The sequence below is a fragment of the Lycorma delicatula genome, chromosome 2 (genome assembly GCF_047948215.1).
Source record: "Lycorma delicatula isolate Av1 chromosome 2, ASM4794821v1, whole genome shotgun sequence".
In the NCBI taxonomy this organism is placed as follows: Eukaryota; Metazoa; Arthropoda; class Insecta; order Hemiptera; family Fulgoridae; genus Lycorma; species Lycorma delicatula.
The window spans coordinates 219,614,746-219,631,583 of NC_134456.1; the positions used below are offsets into that span (position 1 = coordinate 219,614,746).

The following is a 16,838-nucleotide window of genomic DNA, read 5'->3' on the forward strand; positions in this document are numbered from 1 at the left end:
CTTTGTTTGGTGAAAATCAGTAATGGTATTTCTCCTTTTACTATCAGTACTCTATGAAAGTATCCTAAAATTATGTACATAAAGTCACCATATATACTTCAAAGACATGTAAATTAATCTGCCAGAAAATTAACCATAAATTAAAAACATTTCATTTAAAAGAAAACAAACTGTCAGGCAGAAGGATTTAAAATAAATTTAGTATAAAATTATCAAAATTTAGGTTTTGCAAGAATTTATTTCTTGTTAATGATTGAACCATTAGATTTGTTTTATCTAATAATTTCATTTTTTTAAATAAATTTAGTGTCCAGTATCATTTTGTCAAAATTGTGAGATTGCTTAAAATAACATTATTAGTGCATAAAAAAGATCTAATTTACCAAAATAAGATGAATATTAATAAATCATGCTATCTGCTTTTTTCCAACTTTATGAGCAAGATTTGATTGTTATCAAGAATTACAACAGATGGCTGCATTAATAACTGACAAGATAGTTGAAAAATCGTTAACATGATTACTAGAATATTAGACTCCATTCTAGACCCAGATTCCCTATCCTTCCTTCATCTATAGTTAGGCAGGCACCACCTCCAGCCACCTTATGTGAATCTTTTTAAGAAGAGAGTGCTATACCCTCCACGAAACTAGGGCCTTATCAGGTGCATTCCTGCTAGATCAAAAGACCTTCACCAGGTGGACTGAAAGGGAATCACATCAGGAGAAGGACACAAATTTTTTACTAATATTTTACAGGAAACAACCCCAGTAATGTATTATTACCCTCACGATCTAAAAAGGATCAGAACATAATCCCAAATTCCTTCCATCTTAAAATCAATTAAAATAAAATATATAATTGCCACTAGAAGTAAATACCTGCCAGGTAAACAGAAAGACCCAGCAGCAAGGAACTGATGTCCAAGCTCTGTAATAAATATGAGATAAAGCATTCCCTGACACATGCATTCTGTTCCATACAGGTTCAAGTTATAAACATATATACATTGTTATAACAAGTATACACGTTGTTTAAAACTTGAAATAAAGTTTTGCATCAATACAAATCATTGTTGAAACTGTTTCATCTCTACACAGAAACTAAAAACAGTGGAAACAATGTGTAGAAACTGGTGAAGGTGGTCTAGAGAAAACAAAAGTCATTAATCAGCTGAACAAAGAAAAATATGCTTTTCATCATGACAGTCTTTGTGCTTACAAGCAGAATTACATGAATTATGCTACTGATTGCTTTCATAATTAACATACTTTCCAGATTTAGTTTTATATCACTTTGCCCATTTCCAAATATGAATAAAGCCTTGTTGTTAAAAGATTTGCATTAAACAACTTTATTATTTAAACAAAAACATATTTTATAGGTTTTGATAAACTGTATTCATCTGATGGTATCAGAAAGGTTATGTTGGAATAAATAAATAGAAAAAAAACTCAACATTTTTTTATCTTTAAAATTGTTTATTAACAATTTAATTTATTAAGTTTGAAAGTGGTTCTGGTTCTGTCAACTTGATATTCCGTGCCATTGCAAAATCTGTTCAGTGTCCATTAGAAAATTCATATGCATTTATAAACAAAATTTTTATGTTAACTTCATTGGGGATCTAATTAAGTTTATCCATATCAATTTCTGATTAATACACTGTCAGGTTAAAAAATTGCTGACTGTGGAGTATGGTACAATGTTTCACAAATACAAAAAGCAAGCTTTTACTTTAATTGGTAATGTTTGCTTAAAATATACTTAGTACAGAAGTGTGTTTTTATTTTTAATCTAAAACTATTGTAGGTTACACTGTTTAATTGAAAAAAAATAAGAAGTTAAACGTCTGATTTTTAGTTACTATTCTGTATTTATTGTAACATGGGTTACCAAACTAAAGATGCTCAATACTTCAATCATTAATCCATCTTGCTACAGCTGCGTTTCATTCAAGCCCTGTGATAAGTGTAATGGACAGTGGTGAGCCATCTATCTTTTTGGAATAGACAAAACCAGATGATATGCTCCTACATAGCTTGCATTAAAACACAACCAAATCAACACTACCTTTGATGCAGTATTCCCCAAACAGCATGTTAATTGATTTGAGGAATGGCCAAGATCTACTGCTCCACTAGCCATCAGAGCTCATCCGCTTTTCTTATATCTAAATATTCAATTATCTCCTGCTACTCAACATTATTACCCCCCCCCCCCCCCCCCATTGCAGTCTTCCCTCATGAATTATTGCTTTAGTTTGAGTTGATACAAAAAAAAAGGACATAAATCTGGTTATCTTACAAAAAAGGTTTTTTAATATTGTAAATAACGTGAATCTTATGCTGTAGTTAATACAGATGGCTATAGATTCAATAATTCTGTTAGTTGCGGTTGGCAATAGAACATATGTTTGGCCTTCCCAGCATTGGCAGTGTTTTCATCACAGACCTATATGCAATTAACATGTCCTTAAATATACTTTGCCAAACATTCTGACACGTATTTGTCTGTTCAGATTCCACGAGTACTTTGCAGATGATTAGTGTCATATACTCCAGACACCCTGTTGTCTGTGATATAGAGCCTGTTATCTCTGAAATGACTCAGCATAACAACCGAGCTTCTGCTGGATCCCTAACTATGATCATGCAGCAAAAGAGGCTTCTTTGTACTCCTTTCACTAGTTACTTTGTTTTGAGTAATCTTGTCTGTTTTCTGAAGAGGGTGGTTTGTGATGAGTGGCAAAATGAATGGTATGCTACCATCAACAATAAACTTCGTCTAGTTAAGAACACTGTGGAGCTCCTCATGCAAGAGTAACTGTTGAAAGGAGGTTATTCTTTGCCGTTTGCAAATAGGGCATACTAATCTTACTCATAAATCAGACCGATGAATCTGTCTGTGCACTCTGCGACTGCCACAATGGTACATCACATTCGTGTGGACTGTGTCTGTTATGCAGCATTGCATCAAAAGTTTAAATTAAGGGGCTAACATCCAATGTATGTTAGGTTATAATGTTATCAAATGTCTTACGATTTCTTAAGGCCGTGCATCTGGATTCAAAGAACTGATTATTCATATAATTTTTATTGTCTATTTACACCCTTTGGCATACAACAGATTGTAATTTTATTCTTTTAAATTTCATTTTTAATGTTACATTCACTGTGGTTTTATTTGCTTTTAACATATCTCATAGGATTTTTCTATCTATGCTGTGTTTTTGTATTGCTGTTGTTTAATTTTAAAATCAATTTTTAATTGTTACTTTTTAATATTTATTTGCTTACTATTCAGTTATCATATCCACGCACTGATAACAACACTTTGTTATGCATCCAGGAAAAAAATGTATTTATTGTGGATAAAGATAATATTATTAAGACTTAAATTACGGATAAAGCTGCAGAACTGTTCTGTTTTTTATGAATCACACTTTAAATCGATTTATTTTAAATTATTATTACAAAAGCCCATATTTTCCTCAAAATTTGACTGGAATATCATTTTTTGCAAAATTAAATTGAAAGTTTATTTTATTCAGCAACAAATAATTTATCTACTACTTTTTTCCTATTATTAAGAAATTCTCTTAGAAGATTACCGTTCTTTTAGTTTTTAAATTATAATTTTTTTGAATTTCCTTAGTTTATTAGAAATTATTTCTTTTTGTTAATTTATTTTAAGATAATAGTGAGAATAATTTTTATGTTTGATCAGAAGGAGGAGACATCATTTTATATTAAAAACCAGAATAAGCTGATTTTTTTCAATACTACAGTTGGTGCGACAGCAAGTTTAGATCTTCATCTTCATAACAGTGAATTGTTAACAACTGGAGTGTCTTGTAAAATAACTAGTGATAATTCATGTTTTTCTGTGTTTCCAACTAATGAAAACATCTGTCCATACTCAACAAAACATATCAAACTTTCATTCTCTCCAGTAAATTTGGAAGTTAGTAAATAGTTTGTTTCTTCACATGTATAATTTAAACATATTAAGGTTCTGAATTAACCACATGTAAGAAATTAAATATCTGTTATGATATATAGTTATAGTTCCTTGATCACAGTTAATGGTTTTCTTGAAAATACTACAATCCACAAAATTGTGGTTGGCAAAACATCAGATTAAACAAAGATAGGATAGGCAATATGTTCCATGACCACAAAAAAAAACTGTTTAAAGGATAAAAGTTGCATTTGGATTTAGAAATATTTTATATAATAAAAAAAAAAGTGAATTGATTCAGAGCTATTTTATTAATGCAGAAGTAGGTCGTAAAAAGTAAAATTAAAAATGATAATAGTAGGGTTAGAAGCTAAAAAAGATAGACTATTAAAAAGAATAAAGAGAATAGTAAAGAGGTAAGGAGAAAATAGTTTTTTCTGAATGTTTAAACCTTTCAATAATGTAAACAACTAAAAAATCAGCAATTCAACTGTACTGTTTACAAGTTAGTACTGTAGGTAACATAATATATTATAATTATCATAATCATAAAAGGATATCAAACAAAAAAAAAGTCAAATATTTTTATTGCATTTCAGTTGCAATAGTTAGTTGATTTTATGATATTGAAAAAGTTACTTACATTTGGCCATCCATAGTACAGTGAAGCATGAGAGACTAAAGGCCAATGGCAGAAGGCGCAGATAAAAGTTGGACCCATAATACAATAAAAGAAACAAGAAATAATTTGTTAGAAGAAAGAAAAAGGACCTGGATTGATGAGGAACAATTGAACCAGGACAAAATAAGCGAGCAAAAGCAGCAGATGCATGAGAATGCAAATCTGGGGACAATGTCCCAAAGTAAAGCGGTAAACAGTTCCGAAGTGGATTAGTTGTCTAGGAACAGAGGTTAGGTTTTTTAATGAGTGGGAGTGCCATACACCAGGGAACAACATCATCAGTTCCCTGATGGTTCTTAATGCATTTTTCCTCCTCTGTAATAAAAAAAAAACATTATTTTAAATAAATTAAATTAGAAAAACAAAATATTTTTTATGGAAAGAAAGAAATAATTTTGAATATATTTCGTCAAACTGGATTTCACTAACTAGAATAACAATTTTTTTTATGTTTGCTGGCATTTAAAATACAAAGAATATAATTTATATATGAGGCACATATTTCATCTGAGAGCTGTTTCAATTTTGCCATATATTTGTATCAGTTGTGATGTGTTGACAACTGTAGTCCAGTCATATTTGCATTAGTATTCATGCATTACATAATTGAAGTGAGTGCTAACAGCCTGCGAAATTTGAGGTATGAGTAGTAATTTTGTTTTTAACAGAAAAAAGCAAATCTAGTGCTGAAATCCTCAACAAAATTTGTAATATTTATAGACAAAATATGTGTATAGTTTGAAAATCATGTTGTTTATTTTAAGAAGACAGAATGAATGTTCCCAATGAAGTACATAAGATCATCGTGAAAAAGTGAACTAAAATATTTGTGAGAAAATATAAGATTTAATATTTCACAATTATCAAATAATTTCCAGACATCTATCTAAATGAAATCTGAATGAAAAACTGGTTACAGTAAAGTGTGTCTAATGAATGTCTCTGTTTCTTTCTTCTTGTAAGTGTATAATTCAACAAGTCAATTGTATTCCTTAAGATACAATATATTTAATCTCCTTTTCTTCATACATTTTATTTTATGCCTATAATACTTTTCTGTTCTGTAAAATTACTAAATTTTCTGAGATAACAACTTAGAAAAGTTCAACCATGGAACTGAGAGAGTGTAGAAGTGTATTCCATCCGACCTTAATCCGGGTTTCAGATGATAACCAAATTTTAATTATAATAATATAAAGTGTATTTCTTATTTTATGGCACATAGTTAAATTCACAATCATTTTACCAGGATAATAAAAAAAAAGATAAATAATTATGATTTTTATATACTATCATCATCATTCACTATATATTAGTTATCAGTCATCAGATGTAAATTGATTGTATTTAAAAGAAAATTAATAAATATAAAGATACTGTTAAATCGTAACTGCCAAAATTAATAGTTGAAATCTATGAAAGTAAATAAAGAACAGAAAAAAATATTAAGAATTAACAAAATTATTCATAAAAACTTAGATGAGGTGGTTATTTAAAATTAACTATTACTTTTTGCAGATTAACTACTCTTTATAGATAAAATTATTTCTTGCAGATTAAAATTCATTGCATGAACCTCATACCGAACATATAAAATAACCAAATCAAGCGCCAGCCAGTGCAATATTTATTGTTATTATTTGTTTATTTTGTGTATAACAATCTATGTATATATAAAACAATCTGTATATTTTGTATATAACAAAGTAAACTCTGTACCAATTTATTGTATTTTTATGTTTAACAGATGATGAATGGACTACTTGAAATTAGTGCTGGTAATACAATAATGACCACAAAATTGCAAGGTGAAGGTGTTTTTCCTCAAATAGAAATAATAAACCCTCCAAATTTGAATCAAGAAAGTGACAATGTTGCGTTTCTTCCCACGTTACTGAATACATATTCAAATCAGGAACTCTCCTTCAAGAACACAGGAAGTGTTACATGCAGAGTAATTAAAATTATTTTCTGTTTATTTTTATTTTGTATGGATCAAACTTAATTTTTTTCATTATTAGAATGTAATGTTCTGTCCGTCGTGATTAACACTGAAAATTATTCAAACCTATCCACGTTTTAAATTTTGAAGCAAATGAGATCTTATATATTTATGATTTTCAAAAACATGCTAAATTACTGCAGTAAGTCACTGAAGATGACCACAAAGTGACTGAAAACATTATAATGAAGAAAATGGTTGTTTTTATTAATCTTGTATCAATTTTTAATTTTAAAAGTTGATAATATTAATCATATTAATTTTATAAATAATCTCAATTTAAACTAAGAAACCTAATAAATCAAATTTCTATTATCAGTAGGAGTAAATATTGCTGGAAGTAGCATGATTCTTGTGTTTTGTAAAAGCAGTCTAAAGTTTTCTTTAGATTTATTTTGGACCCATTATTTTGTTCAAATCTCCCTTACATGACTGTATTTTCTGTTGTAAATAATTCATTCAGTATTTCATATAAGTAATTTCTGATTAAAAAAAAAATTAGAACAGTGATTAGAAATGGATCAGGCAGTGTAATGAGAAACATGAAAACATTCATGATAATACCATGCACATTTAGTGACTGTCTGTGATCAGTAGTGATGTATATGTGTAGTAGTGGTGTAAAAATTTAAAGAACCATTCAGTATGAAGTTTGTCTGAAATTTGAGTGATGGGAAGTTATGTAAATGCCCAAAAGTGCAGCTGAGGAGCATAAAACCAAATAAGCTCGAAATGTTTTAGTTTTTTATGTAATATAGGAAATTATTTAGCCATACTGTCATTGTTGATTAATGTGAGAAATAAATGTATCACATGATTTTAGAAACAATAATGGTAAATGAAATGGTGGTTCTGTATATTATTTAAAAGACATAAATTCAATCAGACAGTGATAGCCTGTTCAGACAAAGTGCAACCTCTGTTGCATTTTAATGTTCTTTTATGTACACAGTTTTTTTTTTTGGGGGGGGACAGACTAAGAGTTTTTCAGGTTAAATTTTTATGACTTGACTCAACAATAACTGTTATTCCTCTATTATGAATATATCAAGAAATTAATTGCACGATTCACAATAAGAATCTCACTTGCTAAGCCATTCTATTGAGTTATTCAACATAATCAGGAAAAAAATTATTTTTTGGGTTAATTTTGTAAATTATTATTTATAAATTTAAACATTTATTAATAAGTTGTTGCAATCTCTGCTGGTTGCAAGACATAAAGGATTCTACTGGAAAATCTACATCTGGTTAAAAGAGCCTATCAAATGGGTGCCTGATCAGCATCCTTCTAGTATTTATTATCTTGTAAATGAAATGTAGTCTTGTACAATCTCAGGTCGATCATTTCCGAACCCACCAGGTTGATCTAGTGGTGAACACGTCTTCCCAAATCAGCTGATTTGGAAATCAAGAGTTCCAGCGTTCAAGTTTCCTTAGTAAAGGTAGTTTCTTTCATATAGATTTGAATACTAAATCGTGGATAACAGTTTTCTTTGGTGGTTGGCTTTCAATTAACCACACATCTCAGGAATGGTTGAATTGAGACTGTACAAGACTACACTTCATTTACACTCATATACTACATATCATCCTCATTCATCCTCTGAAGTAATATCTGAACGGTAATTCCCGGAGGCTAAACAGGAAAAAAAAAGAAAAAAGGTTGATAATTTTTGAGATGAGTGGTTAATTGAAACCCAACCACCAAAGAACACTGGTATCCACGATCTAGTATTCAGATCTGTACAAAAGTAACTACCTTTAGTAGGATTTGAACATTGGAACTCTCAACTTCGAAAGCTGATTTGCAAAGATGTGTTCACCCTAGACCAACTCGGTGCGTCTCTAACCTCCATCTAAACATTCTTTCCATTAACTGAGAGATTAGAGATTGGCTCCTAGTAAACAATCACAAGAAATACTAGCCTATGAAACCATACACTGGGAAGTCAGATAAAAATGAGAAAAAGAGGCTATTTTATTTGAATTATCTTGAATTATCCATTGCTCCTGTCTCTCTAGGAATGTTAGGAAAGGTTGACAGAATAGCATGGTTTATCAAGACTATTTCAGCAGCAGTGTGAATAAACTGAATAAATTGGTATAATAATATGTTGAATAAACTGTATTCATGTTGAAACAAATTAAAAAATACTAACTGAATATACTAAACTTCACTGGCTTTTTATGGGAAAAATTAACATTAATGAAGGATATAAATTTATTTTTTCTTAAAACAAGACAACATGGACCAAAGAGGGAATTTTCCTAAATGAAAAGGGTGAAAGAGGGTTATTTATGGAATAATATGATCAGCTCCAGAATAACAACTAATTCTGAAAGGAAGATGTGGTAACGTTATTGTGATCAGATATGTGTGTTAAACTCTTCCTATGCAAAATGATAAAGTAGACACTGCATAAAAAATTACATTTGAAAATGTCTAGTTTAAAAGTAAAATATTTATCGATTGTAATTGGAAACTTAACTACAAAGGTATGTGAAAGTTTAGCAGGATTCAAGGAGGTTGTAATATTTGGATGTGATGGGAATTTAGGAGGAAAGCTGTTACCAGTGTTCTCCCAAACAAACCAGCTGGTAATATAAAATTTTACCGTAGCAAAATTTAAATATATATTTGTACTTATCTTAGTAGATTGGTTTTTTTTTTGTCTTCAGTCATTTGACTGGTTTGTTGCAGCTCTCCAAGATCCCTTAACTAGTGCCAGTTGTCTCATTTCGGTATACCTCCCTACATAGGGGGTAAACCAAATTTACACCTAAACCTAAATATTAAATTATTGGCTCAAAGATGATACTTTACAAATTTACAATAAACTTGACCCTTATGAGAAATAGAAAGCTCTATTGGAGAAGATAAATATTCAAGTCCTTAAGATCTTTGCTTCACTAAAGAATGCAATAGAAGAATAGAAAGTAGGTTGAATAAATGAAAACTTTTTGGAAATCATTAATTGTGGAGGAAGAGGAGAGATGTGTTGTATGAAATAAAACACTTCATTTACTGGGACAGTTCAAAACAAAAATGACATCGGATGATGACTTTGAAATATTGGATACATATGAGAATTGTTTTTCAACATTAAAAACATAAAGATTTAGAACTTTGGTGCGAGTAAGTTGAGTAGTGCAGCTAAGAGGAAATTGATAGATGAATGCATGATTTAAAAGAGGAAAAGGGAACTATACAAGATAGTCAGGAATATAATAGGAAAATGGAAGCCACAGGTTACAACAGTTGGCAGTTGGCAAGAAGGTATTTAACGAGAAGAGGGTTGAAGAAATGTGAATCATTTTGAGAACATTTCTGTAATAAATTTGAGCAAAATTAATGAAAAAGGAGCTTGGATCTGAAGGACAACACAGGAAGTTAACAAGATGTAATCCGTATACTAAAAGATAAATTAGATATGGTACGTCTTCTCTAAAATGAGGGAAAACATGGACAGATAGACCCAAGTAAGCTCATAAAAGATATAGAAAAGTTAGCAGTAACATAATTGACTAGTTTATCACTAAACAGTTTTAAAAATTAAAGTTATAAAATTAAACATATATAATGAATTGGAAGTATTGTTCATTCAGATTGTATCAGTAAATAAAAAGAATGACCAAACTGTGTTCATATGTTAGCCTGATAGTGTTATTTCTAAAAGTTCGAGCTAAAATAATAGATGAGAATTTAGATGAATAAGGAAGGAGAATGTATGTGATTAAAGAGGAACAGGCAGAGCTTACATCAAAAACAAGCTTAATTGATGGGTATTCATGCTGAACAGTTAAGTAGAGATAGATGGAATTACTGAAAGAAACAACTGCAAGATTTAATCAAAAAGCAATAAGAAATTTTTAATTGCACGCTCTGTTTCGTGTTAAGTTAATCTTTTTTTCTGTATATTGGTAGTACTGTCAGTGATGTTCCTATTAATTTTCAGCCAGCTGGAACACTTAGTGTTTGGGAAGAAAAAAAGCAAGACATAATGTGACAGTGCTATGTCATAACCATGAATTTATAACTGGTACAAATGCTTTCAGGAAGGCTGAGAAAACATCAAAGTTGAAAGGAAGTCTGAGTGTCCTAGCACATCAATCATTGATGTGAAATATCAAAAGTTAAAGTGATTGTGCTTGCTAATCACAGAATCACCATTAGAGAGGTTAAGATAAGAAATTGGAATTTCATATGGCTTATGTGAAGCAATTTTTTCTGATGTTCTGAATATGAAATGAGTGGCAGCCAAATTTGTTCAGAAATTGCTAAATTTTAGACAAAATTGAAGTACAAACTGAATTGTCCCAATGGAAATGTTCTGAAGATCCAAAACCAAAAAAGCATGTCAAATCCAGTCTAATGTGAGGGTTCGTCTAATCATTTTCTTAGAATATAATGGAATTATTCATCATGAATTCCTACTGCAAGATCATACTGTCAACAAGGAGTAAATACTACGTAGAAGTTTTGCGCAATCTTTGTGAGGCAATCCACGAAAAATGACCTTAACTTTGGAGAGACAACTTGTAGATTTTACATCATGACAACACACTGGCACAGACCGCTGTAGTTATCCAACAATTCTTGCCAAAACATAACACCATTCTGATGGCAAAACTATCCTATTCTCCAGACATGGCCCCCTGTGACTTTTTCTTATTTCTCAATCTTAAAGGAACGCTCAAGGATCAGTGTTTTTCAAATATATTTGAAATAAAGGCAAAATCACAACCCAAGGTTAAGGCAATGCCCAAAGAGGCATTTCACCAGTGTTTTTTAAACTGAAAGCAACTTGACATAAGTGTATAATATGTAGAATGAATACCTTGAAGAGAGCAGGTTAAACATTGAAGATTGAATAAATAGTTTTTTTTTTAATAAAATTTCTCTTTTTTTTTATTCTACCTCGTACTGTGACTTTACAGATTTTAAACCAACTAACTCAGCAAACAAAGGACTAATGTAATTAGTGTTTAACATATGGATTTGGACCAGAAATTCCCTAGTAAAAGATTATATGCAGACACAAAAGCAATCTGTTCATAGAGACGTAAAAGCAGCATTATACAGAAATCTTTAACTACAGAAAAGGAGTGATGGTGGGTTGTCTGCTCTCGTCAGAGTTATTCAGTTTTGTTTCTAAAATGGAGGAGGATATCCTTGATTGAGGCATTTGGATATTATGAAATTAGTGTTCTGGTTAGGTAGTGGGTTCTCTTAATTGATGGTTTTCTTAATTATGTTATTTGGAAATGTATTTAAAGAGGAGGCACAGGTAATGTTAGACAGGATTTTGGGATCAGTAAAAAAGCATAGAATGACAGTAAATGCTAATTGTTTGTAATCCTGATCTCAAATCAGATCAGTATTATGTTGCTAATTATTATTGTACTCGTCATAAATATTTCTCCAGTGAGTGTTATTTGTAAAGAATGGTGGTTAGTTTAGGTGTGTTTGTGATTGAGTGTTTTTATGAGTATGTCACAAAAATTACTCATGACTTGGATGGCATCTCCAACTTAATGTTAACATTTAATTAGACAATTGATGATACAAATGAAGATTAAATTTTTCTCCTGTTTCAGCGTGGAACAGGAGAAAAAGTTTCACACAAAGCAAAAAGTGCTGCCATCTTGTTGTTTCATTCCCCAACTACTAACATCCACAACCCCCTCCTCATTTTCTGTCAGTCACCACTGTTATGGAGTTGAGTATACCTGTTGTATGTCAACGCATCTAAAACAGTTCAGTGGTTGAATTTTTAACAGTGGAAAAGGTGAACACCAGTGAAATTCATCAAAATTAAAAAAAAAAAAAAAAACATTTTTGATGATGAAACTGTCTGCAGATGGGCAATAGAATTTTGTGCATCAGAAGCAAGTAAAGCAAATATTGATGATGAATCTGATAGTAGCCAATCAGTTTGTGTGATGTAGTAGGTGTATAAATGTGAAACTGAAATTTTTGTATAGAAAATACATGTTTATTGTATGAAAATGATAAAAAATATTTCATTTGAAATATTGTCCATACATAGCTATACATTTTTCCCATCTCTCTGACAATTTATGAATGCCACGGCTAAAACACTGTTGCCCTTTTGAGGCAGATCAGTCACCGAGCCATTTTCGTACATTTTCATAAGAAGTGAAGCACGGCTCAGCATGTGTGTGTCCCGTTGATGCAAATAAACAGTAGTCAAATGGAGCCAAGTCTGGTGAGTAGCCACATGCAATAGTATTTCTTAACTGAATGCCTCAAATCATTTCCTTGACCAGTCTTGCTGTTTGTGATGGTGCATTATCATGAAACAAAATCACCTTGTGTTGCCTTTTTTGATATTCTGGTTGTTTTTCATGCAATCCTTGATTCAAATCAATAATTTGTTTTCGGCAGCGATCAGTATTAATGGTTTCACCAGGTTTTACCAGCTCATAATATATTACACCCTTCTGATCTCACCAAACACAGAGCATTGTCTTCTTTCCATAGCAACTTGGCGTTGAAATCACAATGGTTCACCTGGAGTTACCCATTATCTTTTACGCTTAGGATTCTCAAAATATATTCATTTTTCATTACCCATCACAATTTGAGAAGAAATGACTTTCTTTTATAACTGTTGAGCAGCATTTTGCAAGTGGTTTTTCAGTTTTCCTGCTGTCTTTCATTCAGTTCATGTGGAACACATTTTCCCATCTTCTGAATCTTTCCTGTAGCTTTCAAACGTATGGAGACGGCTTCTCGTGTTAAATTTAATTGATCTGCAAGTTGTTGTTGCGTTTGAGCATCATCCTCATCCAACAATGTTTGCAATTCACTGTTTTCAAACTTTTTCGGTGGTCTTCCACATTCTTCGTTTCTCATGTCAAAATCACACTTTTGAATTTTTTAAACCGCCCAAAGCATTGTGATTTACTAAGAGCATGCTCACCGTAAGCTTCAAAAAGCATTTGATGTGATTCTGCAGCAGTTTTCTTTAAATGGTAACAGAAAATCAATGCTGTTTGCAAATCGTAGTTTGTAGGTACAAAACTTGACATGTTCAGCGCTAATTAAAACTATGCTGTTGTATGAAACTTGTATTGTTGTGAGTTGAAAATGTTTGTTCGCTGTCAAAGAAAGAAAACTGCACCAATGATGCAGTTTGACAGTAACTACATTGACAGCTAGGGCCATCTTTGGGCAAATTCCGGTTTCATATTTACATACCTGGTATAAAACACACTAAAATAAAGTGGATGAATTGATTCAAAATTACCATCGCATAATAGAACAATGCATCATCATCTGGATAGACATATTGAAAGAATGAAAGGATATACTATAGCACAACTGGGCTACCATAAAATCCATCAGCAGTGGTTGCTACACGAAGTCACAGAAAAGAACAAACAACAAAAGGAATATTGTGAACAGTTTGAATCAGTGGGATTGCGTGTTGTTTTGTATAAAGAGCAGAAAGCTGGGCGATAAGGAAGTACCGAAGTACAGATTAGATGAAAGAAGTAAATAGCCATTTGAAAGTTCCTACCTACTGAACAGAACATAAATTTTAAAAATGTATTATTAATATCTTTAATGTAATTGATTTTATTCATTAAAAAAAAGAAAACTTAGACGAATTAATTTTTTTTTTAATTTACCATTTTTATTACTATTTTATTCACAACAGAAAAAGCAAGGTATGTCTTCTTGGAAGTGATGCTGATCTCTGCTTAATTGTAATTAAAAAGTAGAATTATGAAACAGATCTTAAGTGCTCTTCCTCATATTTTCCAACCATCTTGACTCATAATTTGTTTTAGGTAATGCTGGAATTGTATGAAAATGAAGAAAACGTTTTTTCTCTTTCACCTACTTCAGAAACACTCAAATTTATTAAATTACAGGATGACAAAGGCATGATTAACTTATTTTTACCTTATTATATATTAACTTAAAATTCAATTTTAGTAACTTTTAGTACTTATTATGGTTTATAAATAAATACATTTTTTATTAATACATCTGTACTAGCCTATTTCCAACAAATATGAGTTTTCTGAAGCAGTCAACTAAGCCCTGCATTTTTCAGAAAACTGTACTAGCTAATTTTTTTATTTTTTAAGTCATGAAACGGTATGAATTGGAAAAAAGAAAGTTGTTGGAAAACATTAAAAAAATAAAAAGAATCTACTGGCCATTTGAGGGAATGTTAAATGGAGGAAACAAAGGGAAGGAAATAATTTACTGTCTTAAATTTGATAGAAGGTTTAAAAAAAAAGAAGTGATTAGAGAGTAGAGCAGCTTTGAGGAGTGCCGTGAGAGTATCTGCCCATAGGCTGAATTATTATTGCCTAACTGCTAAGGGAATAAACTAAAACATGCAATCTGTGAGCTATTATTCAGCCAAGTGGTGATTCCAATCATTGTTATTTGCAGTAGTGTACAGAAACCATTTAATTAGGCAATAACTCTTTCTTCACATCTGTTTTTTTTTTTAAGATTGTATCCAAGTTGCTTTAGATGTGGGACCAACATCTATCATGTTAATTGGAATACATTATTAGCTGCAAGAGATAATTTCAAAATTATAAATTTGATTATTTTTTAAATTGTAATAGCTAAAACTAAAATATTTTTTTTCATAAATTCAGTTTAGTTGAAATTGAGTTGTTTACAATATTTAATTATTTTTTAAGTGTTATCACCTTCATCTTGCTGTTAACGCTATACATTAGTGTTGTGGAGTTTTCCATTTAGTAAACTTAATAAATAGGTAAAATTTGCATCAAATACATACCCTTATCAATGACATCGTAAATATAAAAGGTGTGTGACAAATGTAATGAGACTGACTTTTTACTTACCAAAGTTTTTATTTTTTTCAAACAACAATATTATCCCCTTCAAAGTAGTTCCCTTGGGCAGCTATATATCGGCAAAGTCATTGTTCCCACTCCTGGTAGCAGCGCTGGAAGGCTTCAACTGGTAGGGCTTTTAACTGGTCAGTCACAATCTTTTGAATGTTATCCAGAGTTCCAAAATGACATCTTTTTAAGACATGTTTCAATTTTGGGAAAAGGAAAAAGTCACAAGGACTCAAATCAGGTGAATAGGGGGTTGAAGAACCGTAGGGAATGCATTTTGAGGTCAAAAATTCTGTGATCGAAATGGCCACGTGACACAGGGCATTGTCATGATGAAGCATTCACTTGTCTGCAGTGCCTCGTCTCATGCAAATCATTCTTTTCCTGAGCCTTTCAAGGACACCTTTGAAAAACACTTGGTTGACAGTTTGTCCTGGAGGAAAAAATTCTTTATGCACGATACCCCTACTGTCAAAAAAGCAAATCAGCATGGTTTTGATCTTTGATTTGCTCATTCAACATTTTTCCAGTTGAGGAGATGACAGAGTGTGCCACTCTGTCATCTCGCTTTGCCACTTTGTTTCAGGATTGTATTCAAATATCTAGGATTCATCACCTGTGATCACACGATTAAAGAATTCTTGGTCATTGTCAATCCTCTCAAGAAAATCAACACACGTTTCTTCGATTGTCCTTCTGTTCCATTGTGAGGTTTTTCAGCACCAATTTCGCACAAACCTTTCGAATGTCCAAATCGTCTGTCAAAATTTGTTGTACGGTGAAAGTGTTTAAATTTAACTTTTCACTCATCATCCTTATTGTTAAACGATGGTCTGATCTCACAATAACCCTCATACGCTCAACGTTTTCATCAGATTTTGAAGTTGAAGGTGTCTCCCTGAGCAAGGTTGATCTTCAACATGTTCTCAGCCTTCCAAATGATTTGTGACAGCAGAAAACTTGTGCTCTTGATAAGAGCACAAGTTCCCCATAGGCCTGTTTCAACTTTTTAAAGATCACACTCGTGGATTCCCCAAGTTTAACACAAAACTTGATTGCACAACGTTGCTCTAAATGCTGATGCTCCATTTTCGTAACGCACAGCAAAAACACAACTTCACTGATGGCACTGACAAAAATAATGTGATGGCTGAACGGGGTTGAAACTCTTACTGAGCATGTGGAAGGGATGAACAAACCGGTCTGGCACAGACCGGTAGACACAACGTTGCCAGATCGCTCGCAGTGTTACCAACCTCATTACTTTTCTTACACACCTCGTACATCTTGCTAATTAAAAAAAAATTAATAACTGCCTCCAAT

The 16,838-nt window shown here is 31.6% G+C and overlaps 1 protein-coding gene across 1 annotated transcript in view; it reads left to right on the forward strand.

Annotated features, from left to right (window-relative positions):
- LOC142320069 (hydrocephalus-inducing protein homolog) overlaps window positions 1–16,838 on the forward strand; it is a 60,097-nt gene that overhangs the window by 19,603 nt on the left and 23,656 nt on the right. Inside the window, exons 5-7 of the mRNA XM_075357745.1 lie at window positions 3,730–3,966; window positions 6,393–6,599; window positions 14,339–14,348. Of these exons, the coding sequence (XP_075213860.1) occupies window positions 3,730–3,966; window positions 6,393–6,599; window positions 14,339–14,348 (454 nt within the window). The remainder of the gene's footprint in view (window positions 1–3,729; window positions 3,967–6,392; window positions 6,600–14,338; window positions 14,349–16,838) is intronic.